Source organism: Callorhinchus milii, unplaced genomic scaffold (genome assembly GCF_018977255.1).
Source record: "Callorhinchus milii isolate IMCB2004 unplaced genomic scaffold, IMCB_Cmil_1.0 Scaffold24, whole genome shotgun sequence".
In the NCBI taxonomy this organism is placed as follows: Eukaryota; Metazoa; Chordata; class Chondrichthyes; order Chimaeriformes; family Callorhinchidae; genus Callorhinchus; species Callorhinchus milii.
In genome coordinates this window covers 9,022,060-9,036,627 of record NW_024704765.1, presented here as the reverse complement: position 1 = coordinate 9,036,627, position 14,568 = coordinate 9,022,060, and the positions used below count along the sequence as shown (strand labels likewise).

Here is a 14,568-nt window from a genome sequence, read left to right as displayed (position 1 = left end):
CTTAGGATGTCCTCCAGACGTGAAAGGGACTGTATAGATAACAATAATGATCCGTGCTTTCGATATAGCGCCTTATGATGTCTTTGAGACGTCTCAAAGCGCTTCACAGAATATGCCGCAAAGCGAATTGACTATAATTTGAGGGCAAAATGCATTTTATTGTTGTTGTACTCAGTGCCCAATCACCTGTTATTGGACGCTACGTTGTATTCATAATAATAATGAATAATCCTTACATTTGATATAGTGCCTAATCACGTCATTGAGACGTCTCAAAGCGCATCACAGAATAGACTGGAAAGAGAACTGACTGTCTATTTTGTGGACGAGACGTATTGTCTGCAGTTACCTTGTGAACCCTGTATTTTAGTGGGATGGCCTCCAGTGTGCTGTTGGCTTCTGGGGCTGTTGTATCATGCCAGGCAGCGGCCCTGGCACTGAGGGCTGGTCTATGGATTGTGGGCCCTTTTGCTGAGTAGCATTCTGCAGTCAGCATTTGGGCAGCCAGGGGCTGATGTTCGTTGCGAGTGTAAAGTGCTGAGATGCTTCAGACAGATTCCGTACGCACGGAAACCCAATGCCAGGAGCAAACTCTCAGTCACTTCCCTCATCACGCAGTCTTTTTAATTTAGTTCATTACCAAATCTCACCCGCTGTGTTCCTGCGCAAGGAAAATTCAATAAACTGCAAATTCTTAAGCAAATTAATTCAGCCTCGGCGGAATGGCTGCTTATGAAGTGTGTAGAAGACAAATAAGAAGAGGGATCAAATAAAAATTAACATGAAAAATGAGCAAAAAATGCAGAGGAGTTACGAGAGATGGAGCAGTGATTGACAGCAAATTAAAACCGGGGTTTGGAGTCACAGACTGTGTGGCTCTCCCTCTGTGCTGTACATGATGTGAAACAATTGGACCAGTGCTCGTTTGACAAACACTGATTCTAATCGTGGCACAGAGCCATCATCAGAGATCCAAACATCAGGGTCTCAAAGCCTAAAAAAAATACTCGGTCGCTCAATCCACGACTGCCTGCGGGACACAGCCGTGCGCAATTGACTGCCGGGTTTCGCCCACAAAACACACAGTCAAGATCCACTTTACAGTATATCCCGTAAAGCGCTTTGAGACGTCTCAACGTCGTGATAAGGCGCGATAAAAATGCAAGGATTAATATTATTAATAAAATACCAAGGGAAGGGTGGCGGAGAGAAATGCCAGCCGGGTCTAGACTGACGTCCAGAACAGGACAAATTGTCGACAAAGTTTACAGAAAAACTGCTTCAGAATGAAGGCAGTGGTTTAAGAATTTGCAAACATTTCTAAGTTGCTGAGAAAGTTAAATGTCAGTCCCGACCTGCGTAAACTGCCTTCCAGCTTAACACCATTCAGAATTTTGGAACTTAATTTAGCAGCAGGTTTTTCCTCGTCCTTCGAAAGAAACAGCTTCAAAATTGACGTTGAAGAATTTTTTTCACAATCCTTCTTAATAATCCTTGCATTTGATATTGCGCCTTTCCCGTTGGTGTGATGGCTCAAAGCGCTTCACGGATATTCGGCAAAGTGTAGTGACTCTACAATGCAGAGTCCAACGACAGGTGACAGGACACTGGGTACAACAACAACAAATTGCATTTATAAAGTGCCTTTCACTTCGGGAGGACGTCCCAAGACCCTGGACGATGAAGGGTTTGCACCTGAGCTGCGGGTGTCAGCGCTCCAAGACGCAACCCAGCGTGAAGGGTGCTGTATAAATGTGAGTTGTTGTTGCTGTTGCTTTGTAGGCAAAACACGGCAGCCAGTTCTGAGTAGCCTTCAATTTTAAGAGCAAGTGCAGTGTGGGCCGGAGTAGGATATCGGCCTTGGATGAGCCCAACTGAGGGAAGATGAGCAGGAATTAACTGTTCTGTTACACTGAATTATATATTTTTTTGTGATTTCTTGGGCTCAACAAGACGTGCTGGGGGTAACCGGGACGATCTCTCGAATTCTCGAAGTCAAACCACGAGCCGCCAATGCACAGCGCTTGTTTGACGGAGGATAAAAGCTCACTCTTTGCTTTTGCTTCAAACACATCTGCCTTGAGTGCCAATTAGAGCCTAATCAGATGCAGCCTTGTGTTTTGAACCCGTGCCCATTAGCAAGTGGGTTGAGAATGCCCTGAACTCACAACCGTACAGAGAGAGGAGGTCTTTTTCACCCTGACTACCTGGGCACCAACTCTGATCCAGGAGGTGCCATGACATGGGGCATGTTGCAACCAGCTGTGCCCTCCGCCTCCTGTTCCGCATGGGTTGCTTAGGGTCTGTGCTAAAGTAAAGGTGCAGTTCACAGCCAGTTGTCTCTTGTCAACACACGGCCTGAATTCTGAAGCCGTTTTTCTGTAAACTTTCTTCCAAGACACTGCGGGAAACGGCTTCAGAAGTCAAAGACCGAATTCAAAAGCAGTTTGCCACTTAACGACCTATGATCGATGGCAGCCGTGAACAGACTCTACAAAGGCAGGCCGGCAGGCAAGTGCATGAGACTCATCTGTCTTCCTTTTTGTCTCCGCAGTGTCTTTACGGATGTTACGTGCATTCTTCCATCATCCCCACTTTCCACCGGAGGTGCTACTGGCTTCTTCAGGTGAGGTTTCATTCTGATCCAGGTGGGTGGGGTTGGGGTTGGGGGGGGGCGGGCGGTGCGGAGGAGGGGATTGATTGCCTACGGTGATCAGCAAGCGAGGGCTATCTCTGTTTAAGATCTGCCGGAAACCGGTGTCCAGATTAAGACACAACGGAGGAACTTTTCCACGAATAGTCGCTTGGGCTAAGACTAGGTGGAATTCTGGGCTCCAGTCCTGTGCAAGTTCCAGCCGTTGTCTGAAGCCCAGGCGGGCAACGGGTTCAGCAAATTGGCAGCGGAACGAGGAAGAGATTGATTTACCGTCGTTTGGATTTGATCTTGTGTCTCAGAGAGATGTGGAGGGAGGTGTCTGTGGGTGACTGAGACCCTGAGCGGAATACAGTGCGTGTGTCTCGTTACGATGAGTGAAAGGCACAGGCCAGTTGACAACGAGGTTTAAATTTAAGAAACAAAAGCAAAGACTTCAGTGAAGTGAGGCGCTGTGGCTAATGGCAGCAGAAACAGCCAGACGGAGAACGCTGCTGATTAACACTGACAGCTTTTATCGCGGGCATGGGACCGCATTTCGAGGAAGTGTGAAGAGAACATTCTGGAAAATCAATTCGACTTTAATGACCGGCTCTGAAGCATCGTCACTGAACGAACCTCGGAAAGTAGGAGCACTTTTTCAAGAAATAAATAAGTAAAAAGCCCAGGTTGATTTTTTTTGTTGCTCACTCAGGAGTTTAACGCCCGAGAACCATGTTATAATAACAATAACAGTCCTCGCATGTGACCCAGCGCCTTAGCCCGTCTTCGAGACGTCTCAAAGCGCTTCACAGAATAAAAGGTAAAGTGTAGTGACTGTATATTTTGTGGGGCGTTCTCTGCACGGGTTTGTCTGCGCTGCTGCCAGAGCCCAGATTAACCTGCGGTTACGGAAACGACACGTACGCTGAAAACACACGTGCACGGGGACACACACACACACACGCACACGTACAGACACGCACACGTACAGACACGCGGGTAAACAGACACAGAGGGAACGTATACCAGCACCTATATGGGTGGCGACTGTGTACACGCACGTGCGCCCGTCTGTCCACGTGTGCGTGCACGCGTACTCACGCAGCACGCACACAGGCACGGAGGGTGGACGGCGAGCATGTAAGATGAGCAACACTCCCACGCCTGCAATCTGTAAATATTAAAGAGGTAAAAGAGCTGGTGGGGGGCGGGGGGTTGGGTTTGAATCGGAATGAAAATGAGCGCAGCTAAATGCTGATCAAGTGCGTGCCCCGACTTTCTGCGCAGTTCAGACTTCCTATCAATGCTTTCATCTCTCTTTTATATATATATATATAAAACTTTGTGACAAATTGACAAGATTTGTGCCTCTGCCTCAGTCAGTTTAACGTTTCCTAAAACTAGATTAAAGCACAGACCTATCCCGGGGGTGAAAAACGTCATGTTTGACAACAGAATCCGTGTGATAATTATGTTAGGAAACGTGACATTTTTGCATCCGTTATCCCCTCCCCTTCCCCGATCTCGGCACAGTGCTTGGGGGCTCAGCGAATCTCTCTGCTTCGTTCATGGGGCTGGGGTTCGAAATAGATAACTGATGGAAGCAGATTGTATCATGGGCTCCGGAGTGTTTGGGTTGGGTTGGTGGGGGGGTGGGTGGTGGTGGGAGAGAGGAGGGTGGTCATGGCGTGTGCGTGTCCTGGCCTGCGCGTGTCCTGGCGTGTGCGTGCTGTGGCTTCTGACAGAATGAGCCGAGGCACCAGCTCTGTGGATGTCGTCGCGTCATTTGTTTTGTGGAAACGGGAAAAACAAATAGCGGGGAAGGCAGTGTTAAGTGAATGTCAACCAGTACCCAGAGCTGCTCTCTGAGCCAGGGGTGAGCGTGATTACAGAGCTGACTGTCATGTATGCCTTCAGGGTGATGTGCCACTTGGTTTCTAAGGGATTATGGAAAGGAATGCAGAATTGCTTTGTACAGCAAACAGTTTTGCTTTTCATTCCGAGCAGCTTTTCCTCTCCACTCGCTCTTAAGCCGGGACCAGGTGCGCGGAGCAGATTAGAATGTCGCAAGATCGCTGGCTACCCAGGCTGATAGCGGAGAGCGGAGGCTCAGCGAACTCAGCGCTGAGCACCGCATTCATACCTCGCTTGTCCTCGCACCTGGGGCTCTCAACCCTCAGTCCGAGCCCCTCGGTTAGAGGGTTCGAAAAAACACGGGGACGTTGCGCAGCCCCAAACTAAGACACAAGTCGGAAAACGGTGGGTCGCGCGTTGGGTGGTGAGAATGCTGTGGAGCCGGGGTGGGAGGGGGGTTGGGGGATTGGGGGGGGCGGGCCTGAGTTGGAGAAAAGGTAAGGAAATGGGATTAAAAGATCTGTTGTCATGCAGTAAACTGCGGGGCTGAACGGCCTCGTCCTGTCTTGCTTTATTGTGCGCGTTTCGCCCGCAAAATAAAGTCAATTCACTTCACAAGCGCTTTGAGACGTCTCAACGACGTGATAAGGCGCAATATCAGATAAGGCGCTGCAAGTGCTCTGAGCCGCTACCCCTGTGTGGAGGGAGCTTTAAAAGTGCAAGCTGTTGTTGTTTTCAAATGCAAGGATTATTATTAGCTTTAGGTATCGGAGTGGAAGGGGAGGGGGAGGGCGGGAGGTAGGTGGAAGGTGGGGGGCAGTGGGCATAGGGTCCTTCCCCACACTGAGCCCGAATGCCCCGCCAACCTTTAAGCCTGATGCATTTTTCGAGGCGTAAAGAGCAAACCAGACTCCTCAGTGCCGAGCCCTTTGTGAAATGAAAGCCATCGCCCGAGCAGCCGTTATTAATGCAGTGGAGTTTCAGAGTTTGACAGTAAAAGCTTTTTGTTGCGCGAAATCGGAAAAAGATGTGACAAGCCAATAAAATATAAAATAAATGTATTGTATGTTAAAAAAAAACACAGCTAAAGCTTTTCCATCCGCCTCGTTTTGTTACCAGCAGCAAAGTGTCTGAGTAACTCAATCCAAGGGGTCTGGTCTGTCAGCCCGGCTCAGTTGGTAACACTCTCGCCTCGCAGTCAAGAGGTTGTGTGTTCAAACCCTGCTTGTGACGGGAACTGAGCTCACAGTGTAAGCCGACACGCCACTGTGGGATGAGACATTAAAACCGAGCCTATTTATCTAGAGGATTGATGCTCCAGACACAAGAGAATTTCTGCCTTCCCTTTTCCAACAGCATCGCAGGATGTTGTCAGCTCTAACTGAACAGGGTACAAACAGGACCTTGGTTTAACATCTCATCTGAAGGACTGCTCCTCCAACGATGGAGCTCCCCCCAGTACAGGCTGGAGTCTTAACCCGGTCTGGGAGCTTCCGTGTCTCCAAACGATAGTCCTTTTGTCCCAAGGACGAGCCATTTCGCAGGAGTTAACAACCGGGTTCCTATCGACTACTAGGCGCGTGGAGTAAGGAAACTTGCCTAAGGTTTTGTCCCGCCCGGGAATTGAACCCGGGTCCTCTCGCTCGCGAGGCGAGTGGTTAAGTGGAGAACTTTATCCAAACTCTTGCGCGGTGGCTCGCAACGTTCCCAGAAACCCTCGTGCAGCAAATATATTTTCTCTGTAAAAAAAAATAATGATTTTTCCGGTTCAGCTCCCAATTAAATCCTTCCTTCAGAAATCATTTGATGGCCGATTTCCTGCGTGTGCGGAATCACTAATTTCTGGAGCTGCAGCTTCCTGCGATTTGCCGTGAGGGACGGATTCAGGGAAGCTGCTTCTCTTCTCTCCGACATTTCTCGGGTCAAGAGCCAGCACCTTACATCCAGAGGAAATCATCCAGTTAAACATAATTAACTCTTTGAGCACTGATTCCTCGTGCCAGCCACAAGCTGTCTCCGTCAGCCTTCCGGAATTGTAGATGTTACAGCACAGGAGGAGGCTGACCGGCATCATAATAATAAATAAACCTTGCATTTGATTCAGCGCCCAACAACCGGGTTCCTACTAACTGCTGGGTAAACAGAGGAACCTTGCCTAAGGTTTTGCCCCGCTTGGGAATCGAACCCGGGTCCTCTCCCTTGCAAGGCGAGCGAAGTGAGGCGAGTGATTTAACCAATACGCTACAGGTCTCTATATCGTACCTGTGCTAGTGCTGGCACGTCACTTAACCGGTCTAGGCCTGAGGTAAATCTGGGCACTAGAATAATAATAATAATACTGTACTGGGGTCTAGTGTGTTTGCCCGTTCTCCACGCATGTGTCGGTGTCGATAGGGTGGGAGTGGGGGGGCGCGAAGAGGGACTCATTCTCATTCCCTCAATGGGGCTGGAGAAGGAATTAGGGGAGGTTGTTATCTGTCAGCTCTCTTCCCATCACTCCCAGACTTCCAGAGGCGAGTGTCGGGGGCAATGGGATGACAATGGCTGTGTTGGTGCAGACTCTTAACGCTGTCGACAGCAGCCTCACCGACAGGCACTGATACACGAGCACACAGACAGATCCCAAGTCTCTGCTGTCTGTTACACCAACCGGCTCTTTGTTAAAGGATTCGTAATCACGTCCCAGCAGTCACTTTACAGCCTCGGCAAGTGCTTAACCTTGGTTGAGTCACTTCGACCTTTAAGCCTCGGAATCCGCAAATACCATCAGCGTTAATAAGTTCCTTAAAATGCTGCGTGCCTTTAATTAACACGAGCGCCGCAATCTTGTTAATATATCTCATTAATTATTTTGTGTTGATTTTTGATGGTGCTGCGCATTTCATATTCTCTCTCCCTTGGCTTCACGGAACACTGAGTATCCTTTGAACCGAAGCCACCACCTCCAATGATCTTTTCAGCACCTCAATAACACAGAGGTTAGGCAGCTCGCAAACCAGATCAGGAACGCTCAGCCGGTAGCTAAGCTGAACTGTGTCCGGCTCTATCCATCAGCGGAGGCCAGTTTGGCTCAATTAACAGCACTCTCGCCCGTGTGGGGGCAGATGGTTGCAGTTTCGAGGACTTTGAGCTCACAGTGGAAGCTAATCCTCCAGTGCAGAACTGGGGAGGGGTGGGGGGAAGCACTGTATTGTCGAAGACACCGTCTTTCAGGGCAGGACGCACTGTAGAGGTCTCGTGACTCTTATCGGAAAAGAGCAGGGAGTTTTGCCCGGTGTCCTGGCTGACAATCCTCCAGACAAATCGCTTATTCCCTTCGTGGCTGTTTGTAGGGCGTTTGCTGTGTGGAAATTTGCTCTCCCACAAAACACACAGAAATTACAATTCCTCGCGTGAAGCGCTTTGTTTGAAATGTTTCGACATCGGAGGCACTGATACCCTCGCCCCTTTTTTGCTGCTGAACAAAACAACACACTCGCTCTCACTGGCCCCAGCAATGACCTTACAATGATATCTACAAGATGTCCTCTTCAGGGATCCATACATTTCACGTCAGCTGAGTTCAATTTCATTCAAGATTTATGTCCCCCCTGAGCGCCAGCTGCAACCGACTCATTTGCAGGCAGGGTCCTGTGCTGTCCTTGTTCTATCCAGAGAGTTAGCTTTCGTTTGCAAGCGTGTCAATCCCAAACCCAAATTTCTGGGAAACTATTCTCCCCATTGAAATGTTGTTAGGCGAACAGTCTTAATCTTTCAGGCCGTGTTAATATCGCCAGGAAGCCTGCAATCTGTGAAAGGTTAACAGCGACTGTTAACAGCGGTTAACAGTTCACAGGAAAAAAAGACCGAGCTTGTTTGTACAACGGTGGGAGAGGTGCGAAGAGCAGAGAGAGAAAAGCTGAAGCGAGGTGTGGTAAATTGTCATGCAGGAGCAGGAGGAGGCCATTCAGCCCCCCCGTTTCACCAGTTTATTATATTCTTAATGCAAAATGTAGTGACTGTGTTATTTGTCGGCAAACGCAGAAGCCAATTTACGCACGGCCACATCCGGCAAACAGCCATAAAGTGAATGGCCAACTTTATCAGAGGGAGGATTGCCGGCCGGTGCCACCGGGAGAAACTACTTTCTCTTTTCGAATGGTGCCGTGGGATCTTTTTAACGGCCACCCGAACGGGAAGATGGGATCTCGGTATAACAGCAACAACAACGTGCATTTATGTCGCCCCCCCCTCACCCGGGGTAGCGTCTCGGAGAGCGTACCTCATCCAAAGAACGGCAGCTGCAATAATGCAGCAATCCACTTAAGTGCCAGCCTAGTCTGTGAGCGCAAAGTCCCAATTTTGAGGCTTGAACCCACTAACTTTTGACTCGAAGTTGAGGGTACTACCAACTGGCGAACAACACCTAAATCCCCTGATTGAGCAACTGATGCCTAACCGTGAGACCAGGAATCAGGGAACGATCAGCTGCGATCCTACATCTCCTGAACGATTGAGTATTGATCGTGTTATTATCACCACAGAGAGGATCAATTCATCTTAGACGCTCCGCACCAAGGCCTTTCATCGGAGACCGGTTATTAAAATGACATTGAAGTGCTGAGCGGTTCAGAGCACCAGCTCACTGCTCTTTGTGACAATCTTTTATCAGGTGTTGTAAAAGCAGATCACGACTTGCTTCATTGATTCTGCCCCATTTCGTTTTTCATGCTCCTCGGAGAATCGCAGGTTTGCTCACAATCAAGAGCAGGAGTTTTACTACAGGAGAGTGCGACTGCCACAGAATGAAATGTTGGGCGTAGTTTCCCCCTTTTGTGATACGGAGGCTCAGGTTCAGCCTGGCTTCCACTCTCACCTCTGGGTCAGAAACTTTGTGGGGTTCAAACCCCACGCTGGGAAAGAGAAGGCAGTTTCATCTCTCCTGTATCCTGACCAGCAATCCTCCGGTCACTCCGTGCGGTCGCCCTGTGAACTGTGGATTAAGATCAGCTTTGGGACTTGGCGAGACGGACACGTTTGCTATTTTGCGGCGTGTGAGCGGGATCTCGGCGCTGGGAACGTTCACAGCCTGACCTCAGCGCGCGATAAGCGTTTCAAATTCCAACCTTTAAACGCTTTCATGCCTCATTTGTTGGTGAAATCAGCCGTGAAAGAAATAGAGGGCATTGTGCCCCGAGTGGAGTATCAATGTGGTTTCCACAAGCGTTTTATGTCACCTTCTGCTTTACTCCAAACCAACAGCGACCCGCCCCCCTCACCCTGATTTGGGACACAGGCTCGCTGTAAACCAGGGCTTCAATTCTTTTCGATTTCCAGGAGGGCAGCTTCATCTCGAAGTTTATCCTCCCCTCCAGCATCAGCTACTCACTCGCGCTCTCTCACTCCCTTTCTCTCTCTCTCTCTCTCTCTCTCTCTCTCGTTCTCTCTCTCTCTCTCTCTCTCTCTCTCCCCTCTCTCACCCTACAACACACCATTTCCCCCAGCACTGCACTGGAGCGTCAGCCTGCACTGTGAGCTCACGTCCTGACCATGGAGCTCGAACCCCATAAGCATTCCCCGAGAGCGCGGCCGATTGAGTCAGGTTGACAACTGAAGACCAGTGTTGCTAATCCTATCCTGCCAGCTCACCTTACACACATCCCCCGCAATGACCTCTTCAGGTTTAATAGCCAGCTACCCAGGGCTGTTAAAGATCTTACTTTACTGGAGATTGTTTGATGTGACTGTCTGTAAATGGCAGCTTTGTGGAAACTAATTAATCAGCAGGTGGATAATTAGAGCTTGATGAGGTTAATTAGTACCACGGTTAATGTTAATGGTTTCAGTCCGTGGCTGGATTGAGTGTAGTTCACATGCAACGGATGTGTCTTCGAGCCTGCTTCGTGACCACATCACTCCCACCCTCGCCCTCGCTCGCCTCCACTGGCTCCCCACCCCCAGAGGATCCAATTCAAGATCCTCATCCTCGCCTACAAGGCCATTCACGGCCTCGCTCCCTCCTACCTCTCCGACCTACTATCCCCCTACTTACCTGCCCGTACCCTCCGTTCCTCTGGCTCCGGTCTGCTCCACATTCCCCGTCCCAACCGCCCCACCATCGGTGGTCGGGCCTTCAGCTTCTCAGCCCCGAGGCTCTGGAACTCCATCCCCAGTGCCTTCGCCGCCTCCTCCCTTTCCTCCTTCAAGGCCGGTCTCAAAACCTTTCTCTTTGACCTTCAGCCTTCAGCTCCCCTCTCGACTCTCTACCCCCTCCTCGCTCCCTCCCTTCCCTCCCCTCACCCTGACCATTTCCCCCCTCCTCGCTCCCTTCCTTCCCTCCCCTCACCCTGACCATTTCCCCCCTGCTCGGGTCCTGACCCAACTGTACAGCGCTTTGGGACGTCCTCCCAACGTGAAAGGCGCTATATCAAATGCAAGGATTATTATTATTATTATTATAATAAATGAATCTTCTTGTTGTTGTTGTTGTTGCCCTGGTTCGTACGTCCTCTTGCTCTCGGATACTTTGGGGGCAACTGGGGCGTCAATGCACAGACGGAGGGAGCTCTCGTGGTTTAATAATAATAATTATAATAATAATAATGATCCTTGCATTTGATATAGCACCTTATCATGTTGTCGAAACATCTCAAAGTATATACTGTGAAGTGGTTGACTGTATTTTGCGGGCGAAACAAAATATTTAACACACAGACAAAGGGAGTTCTCCTGGTTTAACACACATCAAAGAGGTTTGAGGCTGCCTCGTACGGTTGCTCAAAGCAGATGTTTCATCTTAATTAGCGCATGTACGTCTCCGAGCGAGGGGCTGTGTGCTGGTAAAGGCACGGCAACAGTTGAAGGCGTGGGCGACTTCAGACAGGGAGCAGCAGCGAACGCCAGCCTGCTTGCCACGGTACGGCTCAGAGGCTTCTTTGAAAAATAAATATGAAAACGTAAATGATATTTTTCCAAAAAGAAAAGCAAAACCACAGCTCCAGTAAATCAATCGTCCTCGTTAGAGGAAGAAAGAACCGGGGAGATCAGAGGGAGTGGAGTGAGAGCATGATAGTTCTCATGACCCAGGAGGTGATTTGGACTTTACTGTTGTCCTGACAGACACGAGTTGATAAGACAGGAACCACAGACAGATTAACCTTTTAAATCTAATCTCGGGCCAAAGGAAGTAATCTGAAACTGACGTGAACAGGATTATTCTGAGGAGCAAAGTGTTGAGAAGGGGAGAGAAAAAAATCAAGATGCAGCTTGGGAGGTCAGGCCAGGAATTGAGAGCCAATTTGATGCAACGTCGATGGTTTATCGTTGTATGTGTTTGTTGTTAGAACCCGACTTAGAAATAAAAATCAATGGTCGCTCCCTTGTCTTTGGATCCGAAGGCTGTGAGTTCAAACTCCACGGTGGGATTTTGAGCTCACGGTCCAGACTGGCACTCAGTGCTGTACTGTCGGAAGTCCCGTCCTTCAGGTGAGACGTTAAACCAAAGTGTCGTCTGTCTATTCAAACGGATCTGGCTGATTAAAGATTCGCCCACAGAATATACAGTCAATTCACTTTTCTGTGAAGCGCTTTGGGACGTCTCAAAGACGTGATAAGGCGCTGTATCAATTGCAAGGATTATTATTGTTATTATAACTCGCTCACCTCCGAGCTGGTTGTGTGGCTTTGTGGCTGCTACGGCGCCTACAGAAACAGTGGCTAACTACACTTCGCAGCAATTACTTGCGAAGCACTTTGAGACGTTTCGATGCACTGGAAAAATGCTAATTAAAAAGACAGCAGTCTCCCCCCCCCCCCCCCAACCACCCTCCACCACCACCACCACCCAGGATCCAGTCACCAATGGTCTGTTTTTCACCCCACGGAATGGGTCGAAAACGATCTAAAAAAAAGAGATCAGGCGAGATGGGGCAAGATGCCCCATATTGTGTTTATCTGTTGATGTATCCAGTTGAATTGAGAATGAATTATCAAGCAAATTATTATCGGGCACTGCAGAGAGACACTAAATGCTCCATTCACTCAATGTACAATTATGAGACCACCTCCCAGCTTCCCTCGCGCTGCCTGTTATTAACAGCCTTCGATATGCCTGGACTCCAATGGAATGACTTACCATTCCAGTCTGGTCCTAACTGAAGCCAAGTGCTGCCACATTCCATCTGTGTGTGCTTTACATGTTACATTTTTATTGGATTTTATCTCTCTCAATATCATATAACCAATGCTGCATGTCTACCTGTCTATCTACCTATCTGCCTAGTTACCTACCCACCCTGATTGTCTGTCTGTTTACCTATCTGTAATAATATTTGCTTATCCTGAAGATGCAATAAGGCGCTATATCAAATGCAAGGATTATTTTCATTATCTCTCTCTCTCTCTATCTATCTATCTATCTAAGATAAGACTTAGAATTTGGAGGTAGAGGTAGAATTTGGGGGGCCTCTGAACCAGAACGCTGGCTTTTTCCCCGTCCTGTTCAGGATGTTGAAGCTACAACAACAACTTGCATGTAGCATGAGCACCTCAAGCACTTCACAGCAATGCAGGGGACCGCTGATGCGGGCAAGTTTCAAAGGATTCAGGTATTCGGGCTAGACGGGCAGAGAGGTGGCAGATGCAGTTTAGGGTAGACGAAGATGAAACAATTAGAGTGGGAGACTTGAGTCGAGCGTGCGTGAGAGCGAGTTAAGCGAGTGAGCGAGCTGAGCGAGTGAGTCGGGTGGCCTTTGCCTTGTCCTCAGATGTACATTTACTGAGTTACGTGAAGTAAGTTTGAGGTGTTGAGAGGAAGTGTGGAGCTGGCATTGTTGGTGCCTGGCCTCACCGCGAGCGCTGTGACAAAGGTTGCTGAGCACCCAGGTAATTGCGAAGCTCGCTCTCTGGAGGCCCCATTAAAAGGAGAAGCTTTGTCTTAAATGCCAACCCTCACAGCAACTGCTAACAGGCGCGGGATGTGATACAGGATCAGTAAAACATGACCTTTTCAGCACGACTTTCACAGCTTTCAAACATAAAACTTCAAAGTCACTTTCACTGAGAAAATGTTCAACAGCAGCCGTGCTCGGGCCTATTTGCCCACTGTAAAAGCCCCCGAGACCTGAAATTCCTCATGATCCGAGCCCGCAGACGGTTGTGTTAAATTAGCTTCACTTCTGCCGACACTTGGAAGTCGGTTCTTGCAGAGACCTGGGGCAAGCCTGGTTTCCAAACTGAGATTGAACCAGGATTTTAACCCAGTTTTGCACAATCTTACATTGCAGACACAGGCTTCAGGCTAACACCAGGTGGAATTTGAGGCCTCAGGAGCTCGTTACAATAACAATTGTATGCATGGCCTTTCACATCGGCAAGATGTCTCGAAGAGCTTTACGTTGGGACCTGGGACCGCGAATTGGAGGTGTGGGGTGGGGGGTGTTGCTGAGATTTCTGAATGTGCTGCTGTAAGTGGGGGTGGTTGGGGGTGGGGGGGGGGGCGAGCATATAAAGAGGGTGCGCGCCACCCTGGACTGGCATGAGTGACCAATGTCCCCGGCTGGTCTTCCAGTGACATATTGGCGTAAGTGTTAGCGTGCCATGCTGACGTGATGTTTTGCTGTGACGTGTTGGCTTTATGTGTTGGCGTGACGTGGTGGGTGACATGTTGGCGCCACGTTTTAAGTATCTTTTATCTTGGGGGACTGTCAGCCAAGACACCGGGCGAGAGAAACTCGCGTCTCTTTTCTGCTTGAGTTGTGGTATTTATAACGTCCGCATGAACAGGCACAGACCAGACCTCGGTTTAACACCTCATCTGAAGGACAGTGCCTCAAACAGTTCAGCGCTCCCCCAGAACCTCACTGGAGCTTGGTCCTGGGCGTGCGAGCTTAGAGCTACCGAGGCACCGAGCCACGCCGAGGTGCCAGTGCGTGACAGTTTGGAAGGAGTTAACACTGCAGGAGAATCTTGCTGACGTTAGCACTGTTCACCCTGGCATCAGCCTGCCCCCATTCATCAGCCAGACCTGGCCGGCTTCATCTGACTGTCTCTGCCACAGCCGGTGGTACAGAAGAGTAATATCTGCCAATATCACCCCATAT

General features: G+C 49.3%; 1 protein-coding gene across 1 annotated transcript in view; it reads left to right on the top strand.

Annotated features, from left to right (window-relative positions):
• The window catches only part of camta1a (calmodulin binding transcription activator 1a), a 278,218-nt gene that overhangs the window by 209,477 nt on the left and 54,173 nt on the right, over window positions 1–14,568 (top strand). The window contains exon 5 of the mRNA XM_042343585.1: window positions 2,555–2,626. Within this exon, the coding sequence (XP_042199519.1) occupies window positions 2,555–2,626 (72 nt within the window). The remainder of the gene's footprint in view (window positions 1–2,554; window positions 2,627–14,568) is intronic.